This window comes from Esox lucius, chromosome 17, assembly GCF_011004845.1.
Source record: "Esox lucius isolate fEsoLuc1 chromosome 17, fEsoLuc1.pri, whole genome shotgun sequence".
Lineage (NCBI taxonomy): Eukaryota > Metazoa > Chordata > Actinopteri > Esociformes > Esocidae > Esox > Esox lucius.
Genome location: NC_047585.1, coordinates 45,925,617 through 45,937,875, shown reverse-complemented (window position 1 = coordinate 45,937,875; position 12,259 = coordinate 45,925,617). Strand labels below are relative to the sequence as shown.

Here is a 12,259-nt window from a genome sequence, read left to right as displayed (position 1 = left end):
TATTTAAAAAAAATAACCAAATGGTTTTATTTTCATGTTGATACATTCTTGGACAACACCACATAATAGTTGCATGAGAGGCCAAACGTAAATGTGTATATCCCACAACATTGGCACACAAGCAGCAAGGGCAACATGAATATACTCAGTACAAACAGTAGAAAACATACATGCTCTTCTTTTTTTGTGGAGTGTTTTGTTTTTAAATATATATTAATCTTTTCTTCACAATTTATCCATAGTTGCGGGCCATTAAGAAAACGCCAAGACAAATTAAAGCCATATTCTGCATTCAGAGAGACAACCAAACAATAAAAATAATGAAGAAATGATAATGCTAACAGTAAATGTTATTGTATGCCATTCAGAGCAAGGCTAGTGGTCACATGTTGTGAAATCTCCATCAGTGACTTCATCTTTACATCAAACATAGCAGGCATGCATTGACAACTTCTATACAGGGACAGACACCTTGTTATTATCTAATACCACTGGAGTCATTGACATTTTTATACCAATAAACCGTGACTGTACCCCCTACAACATACAGAAAACAGAAGGAAACGAAAAATCGAATCTCTTTTCCATAGGTCCACACACAACTGAAATCCTTAAAAAAAATACTTGACATCTCAGGGACACGAATATGGCTTTAATTGAATGTGCATCCAAGAAGCAAGAAAGGAGAAAGAAGACAAGAAAAAATAGAGATCTTTAAAAAATCCACAACAAAGGTGACAGACAGCTCAGAGAAACCACACACTTTTTTACAGGAATTTTTGAAAAACTTGCAATTTGGAAGTACACTAAAAGACAAGAAACAGCCCCATGGTAGGAGCAGACAGGTACAAGTACAGGTGAGTCCCCCGAAACAGAAGGTTCTCCTGTGTCACCTGTGGAAACCCACCTGTAATGAGTAAGGGCCAGCGGAGGGCCCAGCAAAAATCCACCTGGTCTCTGAGGTGGAGAACATTGGAGGACAGGGGACTTAGCATTGTTTCAGGCAATAGCAGCCTTGTCTGCGTCAATTTTTTTAAATCTCTGCAATCATTTTGCAAAACAAATGATTTTGTGTGTATTTTTCTTTTTTTTAAATCAAACTGATTTTCTTGACCATTTTTACTTTCCGTCCTCCAAACCTAGTCTGTCTGTCTCTAGGTTGTTTTCTTTCCGTTCTTACCATGTTGAGATGTTGGTGTGCCAGCCAGAATCCTCTGGTTAACTTGAAAACTCTAAAACCCAGAACCCAACCTTGGTCCCTGTCCTGTTCCGGAGTTCCGGGGTTCCAGAGGTGGGGGCAGGAGGGGTCAGAGGGTTCCGGAGTGGGCAGAGGGCAGTCAAGCAGCGTGGACCTAAACAGCCTTTCCATTTTTGATGCCAAAGGGGCAGGAGACCATGAGTGCCTCCATCCGTCATGTCCTGTTCTCTGCTGACAGCTCTTAGATCACGATGTCATTGTAGCTCACATATTTCTTTTTTGCTGCCGGACCTGGAGGAGAGACAAAGAAAGTATATGTTGCATAGTTGTTTTAAGAGCACACCGTTGTAAGCTGACAAAATACTGACCTTTTGTATCTGAGCTACCATGGCAAGGGAAAGTTATCCACTAAAACAAGCTCATTGGCTAAATCTCCAGTAAGGTTACAGGTTAAACACAATATTAGCGTCAGTAACTGGTTCATTATAGAACAGCTAACAGAACAATAGGGAGGTTTTCATCTGATGGTTGAGGGTTGCTTTTAACCGCACTGTATGAAGCAACATAAACAATGTATGAAGCAACATAAACACTGTATGAAGCAACATAAACAATGTATGAAGCAACATAAACACGGTATGAAGCAACATAAACACTGTATGAAGCAACATAAACAATGTATGAAGCAACATAAACACGGTATGAAGCAACATAAACACTGTATGAAGCAACATAAACAATGTATGAAGCAACATAAACAATGTATGAAGCAACATAAACACGGTATGAAGCAACATTGGCAGTTCCCCTTAGATGTGTATGCCGTCTTGATAACGTTGCCACGCAGATACAGACCTGATTCAGCTAATCGAGGCTCCAGTTACACAACATGTGTCTGACACATTGATTGAAATCTTGCTAACCTTATTTTCCACTGGTTACCTAATTTAAATATCCACTGGGCATTTGTCATTAAAGATATTTCCACCTTAATCAGAAATGTCTAGATAGTCAGACTGGTATGTTCAGTCATCAGACTGGTATGTTCAGTCATCACTCTCATTGTAAAAACAATCTGAAATATCCTTGTAATTTACATAAATTCAGTTCTCTTGCTCGCACTAGATCTCACCTCCATTATTAGTAAAAGTGGTCAAATTAAAATCCAATGTCATGCCCAGCCAACATAAAGGAGTTTTTAGGATGTCCACAGACATTTAGGAGGTTGAGTTATGGGGATCCTGGGGACATGCCTGTTTGCTGGTTGTATTCTACTTCTGTACGTCCTCTGTGATTCAACAAGCTGAGAGACTGAGTCTAGCTTCTGGGACTCCATCCACCGAATGTCTCAGAGTTGGAATGCTGATCTGGGACCTGTTGTGCTTCTCAGATTATAACGACCATGACCTCATTTGTTGCGCTAGCCAGAGTATTACAATGTTCCTCACAGGGGCCATTAGCTTCCGCACATGTTGAACACTGATTCACAGAGCACTACGGGTGTGGAGTATATGGTGGCGTTTGAAATCAAGTCATGAAGTCCTTAAGTCATCAAGTCATTAAGTCATCAAGTCATTAAGTCATCAAGTCAAGTCTTGAAATCAAGTCAAGTAATCTCTGACTGATAAATAGAGACCAAGAAATGGACCAAGATAGAGACAAAGATGGCGGCGCGTGACTATTGTGTGGCTCAGCGTCAACCCAGTTTTTGCAAATTAGCAGTAATTTCCAGTACACCCTAGCATTAACTCGAAATAGCCGACAAGAAATCCTGGTGTCTGGAGGCAGCATTGGAATCATAAACCAAAGCGTAGGAAGCATGGAGGCACCCGGGCCAGGCTAATGCCAGCCCCTCATCATGACCCTAAGCACAAGGCCAAGTTGACCCTCAGGTGGTTACAGCAGAAAAAGGTGAAGGTTCTGGAATGGCCATGACAGTCTCCTGACCTTAATATCATCGAGCCACTCTGGGGAGAACCACAAACAGGTTCATGCAAGACGACCAAAGACTATGCATGGCCTGGAAGCCTCATAGAGAACTATTACATAAGACTGCACGCTTTAATTGATGCTAAAGGGGTCAATACACAGTATTAAGAACTAAGGGTATGCAGACCTTTGAATAGGCGTCTGTTAAATTGTTTCTTTGTTGCCATGTTTTGTTTTTTGATTGTCCCCATCTGTTATGACCGACAGTTGAATGTGAATCCCATAAGCCATAAAATATGTGTTTTATTTACAAATGGTACATATATTATCAATTCTCCAAGGGTATGCAAACCTTTGAGCACAACTATATGCTTCCCCCTTTTACATTACATCAACATCCGCACCATAAATGTCGCCACCCATAAATTAATAAAGACCTTCCCCAATAAAGACATTCCACCAGAAGCCTTGGATGAACAGAGAGGCCTGACAACTGTTAAAAGCACACAGCGCTGCTGTTAGATCCTGCCAGTGTCGAAGCAGTTGACCGCGTCTAGCCTGAATGACTTCCGACCAGTTGCACTCACCCCCACAATCATGGATAGACTAGTTCTGGCCCACCTTAAGTGCTGCCTCCCCCAACACTGGATCCCTACCAGTTTGCCTACCGGTCGAACAGGTCTACAGAAGTCACCATCTCCACAGCTCTACACTCTGCCCTGACCCGCCTGGACAAAATCTCCACCTATGTGAGAATGCTGTTCATATGCCCTCACATTTTTGTAAATATTTGATTATATATTTTCATGTGACAACACTGAAGAAATTACACTTTGCTACCATGTAAGGTAGTGGGTGTACAGCTTGTCTAACAGTGTAAATTTGTTGTCCCCTCAAAATAACACAAAAGAGCCATTAATGTCTAAACCGCTGGCAACAAAAGTGTGTACACCATGAAGAGAAAATGTCCAAATTGGGCCCAAAGTGTCAACATTTTGTGAAGCCACCATCATTTTCCAGCACTGCCTTAACTCTCTTGGGCATGGAGTTCACCAGAGCTTCACAGGTGGCCACTAGAGTCTTCTTCCACTCCTCCATGACGCCTTCATGGAGCTGGTGGGTGTTAGAGACCTTGCGCTCCTCCACCTTCCATTTGAGGATGCCCCACAGATGTTCAATAGGGTTTAGGTCTGGAGACATGCTTGGCCAGTCCATCACCTTTACCCTCAGCTTCTTTAGCAAGGCAGTGGTCGTCTTGGAGGTGCGTTTAGGGTCGTTATCAAGTTGAAATACTGCCCTGCGGCCCAGTCTCCGAAGGGAGGAGATCATGCTTCAGTATGTCACAGTACATGTTGGCATTCATGGTTCCCTCAAAGAAACTGTAGCTCCCCAGCGCAGGCAGCAATCATGCAGCCCCAGACCATGACACTCCCACCACCATGCTTGACTGTAGGCAAGAAACACGTCTTTGTACTCCTCACCTGGTTGCAACCACACGCTTGATACCATCTGAACCAAATAAGTTTATCTCTGTCTCATCAGACCACAGCACATGGTTCCAGTAATCCATGTCCTTAGTCTGCTTGTCTTCAGCAAACTGTTTGTGGGCTTTCTTGTGCATCATCTTTAGAAGAGGCTTCCTTCTGGGACGACAGCCATGCAGACCAACTTGATGCAGTGTGCGGTGTATGGTCTGAGCACTGACAGGCTGACCCCCCACCACTTCAACCTCAGCAGCAATGCTGGCAGCACTCATACATCTATTACCCAAAGACAACCTCTGGATATGACGTTGAGTGAGTGTACTCAACATCTTTGGTCGACCATGGCGAGGCCTGTTCTGAGTGGAACCTATCCTGGTTAACTGCTGTAAGGTCTTGGCCACTGTGCGGCAGCTCATTTTCAGGGTCTTGGCAATCTTCTTATAGCCTAGGCCATCTTTATGTAGTGCAACAATTATTTTTTTCAGATCCTCAGAGAGTTCTTTGCCATGAGGTGCCATGTTGAACTTGTGATCAGTATGAGGGAGTGTGAGAGTGATGGCACCAAATTTAACACACCTGCTCCCCATTCACATTTGAGACCTTGTAACAGTAACGAGTCACATGACACCGGGGAGGTAAAATGGCTAATTGGGCCCAATTTGGACATTTTCACTTAGGGGTGTACTCACTTTTGTTGCCAGCGGTTCAGACATGAATGGCTGTGTGATGTGTTATTTTGAGGGGACAGCAAATTTACACTGTTATACAAGCTGTACACTCACTACTTTACATTGTAGCAAAGTGTCATTTCTTCAGTGTTGTCACATGAAAAGATACTCAAATATTGACAAAAATGTGAGGGGTGTGCTCACTTTTGTGAGATACTATGTACACTAAATACTTTTATACAATATTTTCTGCCCTCTATTTGCACTTCTGATTAGATGCTTACTGCATTTCATTGTACTGTACTTGTACTGTTCAATGACAATAAAGTTGAATCTAATCTAATAAATCTGATAAATCTGCCCCCCCAGCTTATTTCCATTTGACGGGGGGGCAGTGGGGGTGGGAGTGTCATGGAGACACAATACCTACAGACACGTGGCCCACATTTGCATTTCAAACCAAAATACTTTTTGATTGCTTGCCCCACATCCTAACCACCGTCTACTGCCTGGTCTCACTGGTTTACATTCAGCACCTCCTGCTGCAACGCCTTCCAGCTCCGACCGACAGCAGAGGCTGTGTTGTTCTATTGTACTGTAGGCAGGTTGCTTGGGATTCACCTTTTGCAAATTTTCATGGATACTGGTGTCATACTGGCTTAGACATGAGATTAGAATTTCACACAGAGTTTTACCCAAAGCCGCCCGATAACACTGTATCTAAATGGGACTGAGCCCCTCAGGGTTACTCCACAAGGGCTGACAACAGGAAATATAAATGGTCTCATAATAAGGGGAACTTAGCTGCTATCTCATTTTAGCAGACAATCTCTACCCGAGCAACTCTGAAGAGCATTAAGTGCCTTGCTCAAGGAAAGAACAACAGCTAATTCAACTAATTGGCTATGGGATTCGAACCAGCTACCTTTCTGTTACTGGCCCACTTTTCAATGCATTCCCCGGCCAACAACCATAAATAAAATCACAGGGACCCAACCTACCATAAGGAGTCGCTAGAGCATGACGAGAAAAGGCTAGCAGTCAACCTTGTTAATATGTCAGGGCACAGCCAATATCCACCACCACTAAAGGTGTCTTTACCATCACAAAGCTTTCTGTGTCTAATAATGTTTATTTCCACTATGTGGTGCTTGTGTGCTTAATTTCTCATTTATTTTATTATTCTTTGATTAATTCTTTAGTTAATTTATACATTTTTATATTGCATAATACCTATTATGATTGCGTTACTAAACTGTCATTTATTTGAGCAAGATTTATTCTTCTTAGGAGTTTTTTATTTATTCCCATTGTGCATTTTTACATGTCAGTTCCAGGTTTACTGTCCGATTGAAGAGAAAGTGTTTTCTCAACAATTATAACCCATCAGACAAAGAAAGTTTAAGATACAAACACGTCTCTTAGCTCACAAGCAGGCAAAAGTGGTACAGGAATGTAGACTTCATTTCTGTCAAGTAATGAGTTGGAAATCATGCATGTTTTTCGTGTAACTGAATGTGTGATTGATGGGTTTGTCTTTATTTATTCATTTTATTCAGCTCTACGGTGTTGATGTTAATGGTCGATGTTGGTGCATTAAACATCTTTGAGGAAAGAACCTCAGCCTTTGCGTTGTGACGAACGGTGGCCTAGTCGATACTTTGTGAGCAGGACCCTGGAGCTACAACCCAGCTGTACTGACCCAGTGACTAAGATCACCTCACCACTTACGGCCCAGAATCTAAAACTCTAAGTACATATTGCAGGCTAAAAAGGTTTCAAATGCCTATTGGCTATTTTTAATTATGCACAATGTATTAAAAATGTGCAAATTGTTCAAATATGAATGACAGACTATAAAAGTTATAGAATCGCTCACAATATCCTCAATCCTCCAATAGCATTGTCCCTGACATGTACATCTAGAGACAGATTGATTTAATCTGAAACAATACAGAATCATCAATCATGTGTGCGGGATAAAATGAAAAGACATCTTATGCATATTAGGGTCTGACGATAGAGAGGCCCCTTCTGTCTTGGCTATAATGACTTCTCCTTGTTCTTTGAAGACATTGTTCACAATATATTGATATGACAGAGATTTTGTTACCGCACAGATTATCATGGTAATGTTTTTGTAAAACAACAGTCGCTCACCATTGGACAGCCTACATAACTGACAGCAGAACACCATTGGCCAGCCTACATAACTGACAGCAGAACACCATTGGCCAGCCTACATAACAGACAGCAGAACATTGACTTAAAGGGAGAAGCAGGAGTTTGAAAATAACTGCTGGTCAGTCCATGCATCAATATCTCTGTCTAGGAATTTAATTAGCATTTATACATCCAAAGCCACGTTTACGTTTTTGTTATTTTTAATTAGTTTATAAAATAATATTTGATCCAGTAGTTTCCAAGTTTTTATGACTGATCTGAAATAGCAAAAGGGTTATTTGCTGTGAAACACAGTGGGATTGTTTGATTGTTGTCTAGGTATCATGATTGTCTCCTGTTTAACAAAGTGGGTTTGATTGATTGATCGTTGTGGAGGTATTATGCCATTCCATGCCTGCTTCCTGGGGACCTGCAGCATGGATGAAACCACCCAGCCGTGGGAGGTGTTCATCGAGGTGTTCACTGTGGATCCAGAGGCACCAGGACTGATCCTGAGCAATACTGAGACAGAACTACATGGGATTGGGGCAAGAAAAACATGACATCTATGAGACAGAAAGACAGCGAGAGAAGAAGAGCGGAAACCGAAGGAGAGAGAGAGAGAGGGAGAGACCGAGTGTGGGATAGATGGAGGTCCTCCATGGGAAGATGTGACAGAGGACAAGGCATGGGAGGTGGAAGACTGCTGCGTCTTCTGTAGTGTAAACAGGGAAATGGCACCCTAGTCCCCAAGAAGTGCACTACATTAAACCAGAGACAGTGCACGACAACAGGGAAATGGCACCCTAGTCCCCATGAAGTGCACTACATTAAACCAGAGACAGTGGGAGTGGTGAGCAGTGCACGACAACAGGGAAATGGCACCCTAGTCCCCATGAAGTGCACTACATTAAACCAGAGACAGTGCACGACAACAGGGAAATGGCACCCTAGTCCCCATGAAGTGCACTACATTAAACCAGAGACAGTGGGAGTGGTGAGCAGTGCACGACAACAGGGAAATGGCACCCTAGTCCCCATGAAGTGCACTACATTAAACCAGAGACAGTGCACGACAACAGGGAAATGGCACCCTAGTCCCCATGAAGTGCACTACATTAAACCTGAGACAGTGGGAGTGGTGAGCAGTGCACGACAACAGGGAAATGGCACCCTAGTCCCCATGAAGTGCACTACATTAAACCAGAGACTGTGGGAGTGGTGAGCAGTGCACGACAACAGGGAAATGGCACCCTAGTCCCCATGAAGTGCACTACATTAAACCAGAGACAGTGGGAGTGGTGAGCAGTGCACGACAACAGGGAAATGGCACCCTAGTCCCCAAGAAGTGCACTACATTAAACCAGAGACAGTGCACGACAACAGGGAAATGGCACCCTAGTCCCCAAGAAGTGCACTACATTAAACCAGAGACAGTGCACGACAACAGGGAAATGGCACCCTAGTCCCCATGAAGTGCACTACATTAAACCAGAGACAGTGCACGACAACAGGGAAATGGCACCCTAGTCCCCATGAAGTGCACTACATTAAACCAGAGACTGTGGGAGTGGTGAGCAGTGCACGACAACAGGGAAATGGCACCCTAGTCCCCATGAAGTGCACTACATTAAACCAGAGACAGTGCACGACAACAGGGAAATGGCACCCTAGTCCCCATGAAGTGCACTACATTAAACCAGAGACTGTGGGAGTGGTGAGCAGTGCACGACAACAGGAAAATGGCACCCTAGTCCCCATGAAGTGCACTACATTAAACCAGAGACAGTGCACGACAACAGGGAAATGGCACCCTAGTCCCCATGAAGTGCACTACATTAAACCAGAGACAGTGCACGACAACAGGGAAGTGGCCTGACAATGTGTAATAGCAACACAGTGCTTGTAACAAGGCTAGCAGCAGCACACCAAACATCTACACACCCTTATTGAAAATGTCAAGGCCGAAAAATGCACGGATCAAGTCAGACCTTTCCTCACATTCAATAAGACCTTTAACCAACAATATTTTGTGAGAAAAATGTATACAAATGTCAATGCCTTGGTCGTGAACCCCCTGTAAGTAAACACATGGAAGCACCTTTTGTTTGGACGTTTGGATAGGTCTCTTTTGGCATCAGCAGCTGTCACAAAGTGCTTTTTACATTGATTTTGCCAGCCTGCAACTCCAAAGAGCAAGTAACCAAGAGTTAATGCCCGGCTCTCCAGAGGTCAGTCCACTGTACGTCTGAAAGTTTATTCTTGCAAAATCTGTACAACCTTGGATTCCATCTTACCACCCAACTCCACAGCTCAGACCTCTGGAGAATATGAACAATGTTTGTAATGTGCAGAGAGTGCTCAGTTTCTGACAGAAATAACTACTTTAAGGTTGCTGTCAGCCTCTTTAAAGGCTTTCTGATGAGCTTTCTCCATTCCCTGTCATCCATTTTGGAAGGACGTTCTGATCACTGCAATGTCCTGGTGGTGCTATCCTGATTAATGTACATCCCTCTCCTGATCTGGACATTCCAACATTACATCTCTCTCACACATCTTTTGTTAGCTCCTTGTGGACCATGGCCCTCTGCAGTATGCAACCAAGAAACCTCCAAGGAAATCCTTAGGAACAGGTAATAGTTTTATGGCTAGTTAGAACCATTGACAGTTGTTTCTCACTTAACTAATCATGGTTGCAATCTCTTATTAAGGGTGATTTGTCTTGATTTCAGCATTACATTAACAGCTACATTTTCAGTAAAGGTGTGTTGATTTTTGATCCCCTTTGTAACCATGTTAGGAGTGATGATTCCTGTATCATGAGGTCATTTCTGTTGTATTGACATGAAGGAACAGGAGGTTTATGAGTTATGGGTTCAGCTGTTCCCTAGTATTTAACTAACATACCAAACTTTTAGATATTTATGACAGGCTGCTTTTGGGTGGACTTCTAGTGGTGTATTCTAGTGGTGTATTCTAGTGGTGCTTTGTTTTCTGCATCTTCATATTGATTCCATTCATTTTATTGTGAAGCACATTGTGTTGTGTTCGTGTCAGAAATGTATCTGTAACAGGGGAAATAGCAAAGCATCCCACCAACCCATAATATGCGTCTCAGTAGTTGCTAAGTTAAAAGAGTACGTTGCTGTAGGTGTTCGAAATATCGTACCATTCAATTAGAGGGATGGATAGTCAGAAGTCTCTCAAACGTTTATTTGATTAAAAAATGCTCCTTACAAATACAATTGCAGTTGCGTTAACAAATGTAAATGTAACTTTCTGTCCAGGTGGTTACAATCTTTCATCATATAAGATTCTGTAATATTTTGTGATCTACTCTATTTACAAGCTCTTCAGATGCAACTGATGAGCAGGTTGGGTTAGTTTCAGTCTGTAGGATTTTGATGTAAAAATGTTGTTAAACTTGTTAAACTTTGTTCCGTCTTTTACGTAGTTTATAAATCGACACGTGTGGGCTGTGGAAGATAGACTCACCACCAAATGCTTAGGTTGCACGTGTCGGCATGGCCTTTGTTTGGCAACTCCAACATGTTCACTCATTATACATGCATTATTAGTTACACACCTTTTATTTTCAATTGTACTTGACATGAAATATGGTTGAATGCTAAGTGGGTTTTGTAGCCCCCTAGGACAATTGTGTGTAACCTGGAAATGTTTTGCACTTAGCTGAAAGATATAATGTACTCTGTCCCATTAGTGAATGCTGTGACCGTCTTGTCAAAAATCTGTATTTACTGTGATATCTTTCTGCTACAGGTATGTCACTTTGCTGTATCCATTTTATTGATTTCATTTACTTGTGTTTTCTATCTTATTTTACATTTACAATGTGATCATACACAGGTCTGAAAGAGGCATCTGATGAGCAGCAAAAACTTGTATTTACTGTGATGTCAATGTCATCTGTATTTCTATATAACTAATTTCAAACAACCATGGTTGACCAAAGTGCTGGACAGGACAATATCAAATAGTAAAAAGTTACTAACAAATGAAAAGAAACGAAACAGAACAGCAGCATAGTAAACGACATCTGATGCCAAAGTCACCTAGGATTGAAAGCCAGAGCGAAAAGATGCCTTTAGCAATGATTTAGAGTAGAGTGTACGCAGCTCTAATGTGCAGAGGTAAGCTCCTCCAGAGGATGGGGGCACCCCCATGATATCATTCTCCTACAGCCAACACACTAAAGCTATCAACTCAAGATGGCAGTAAAGCAATTATTCCAATTATCTTACTTAGTTTTCTTTTATTTCTACAGATAGTAATGCATTGCCTTCTCTGTTCAATGTCCTGATAATTCCCTGATAATTAATGCCCAGCATCAGTCCCTGGTTTTCAGTTGTCGTCAGTGATATTTTTGGAAGGGTGGGGTTCTTCCTTTCTTTACCCACTGAAGAAAATAAACAGGGAATTAAAAACCATCAGAATGTTGTCATTTCTGCGTAACCTACATGAATGACCAATTACTCCGCAAGTCTTTGAGCCTTAAGATCTTTAGAAGAAATGTATTTGACATGTTTCAATAGATTTTCACTTACTGGAACACCCTAATATTAAAAGCACACTTCAAACTATTTACCTCATATAGGCCTGTGCGAGAGAAGTCAATTTACCTCATATAGGCCTGTGCGAGAGAAGTCAATTTACCTCATATAGGCCTGTGCGAGAGAAGTCAATTTACCTCATATAGGCCTGTGCGAGAGAAGTCAATTTACCTCATATAGGCCTGTGCGAGAGAAATCAATTTACCTCATATAGGCCTGTGCGAGAGAAGTCAATTTACCTCATAT

General features: G+C 42.2%; 1 protein-coding gene across 3 annotated transcripts in view; it reads right to left on the bottom strand.

The window, feature by feature from the left end:
• The window catches only part of LOC105007334 (metabotropic glutamate receptor 7), a 246,303-nt gene continuing 234,044 nt past the window's right edge, over nucleotides 1-12,259 (bottom strand). For all 3 annotated transcript variants that reach the window (XM_029114239.2, XM_034287020.1, XM_029114238.2), the window contains exon 11: nucleotides 1-1,489. In XM_029114239.2, coding sequence (XP_028970072.2) covers nucleotides 1,440-1,489 — 50 coding nt within the window. In that variant the 3' untranslated portion in view covers nucleotides 1-1,439. The remainder of the gene's footprint in view (nucleotides 1,490-12,259) is intronic.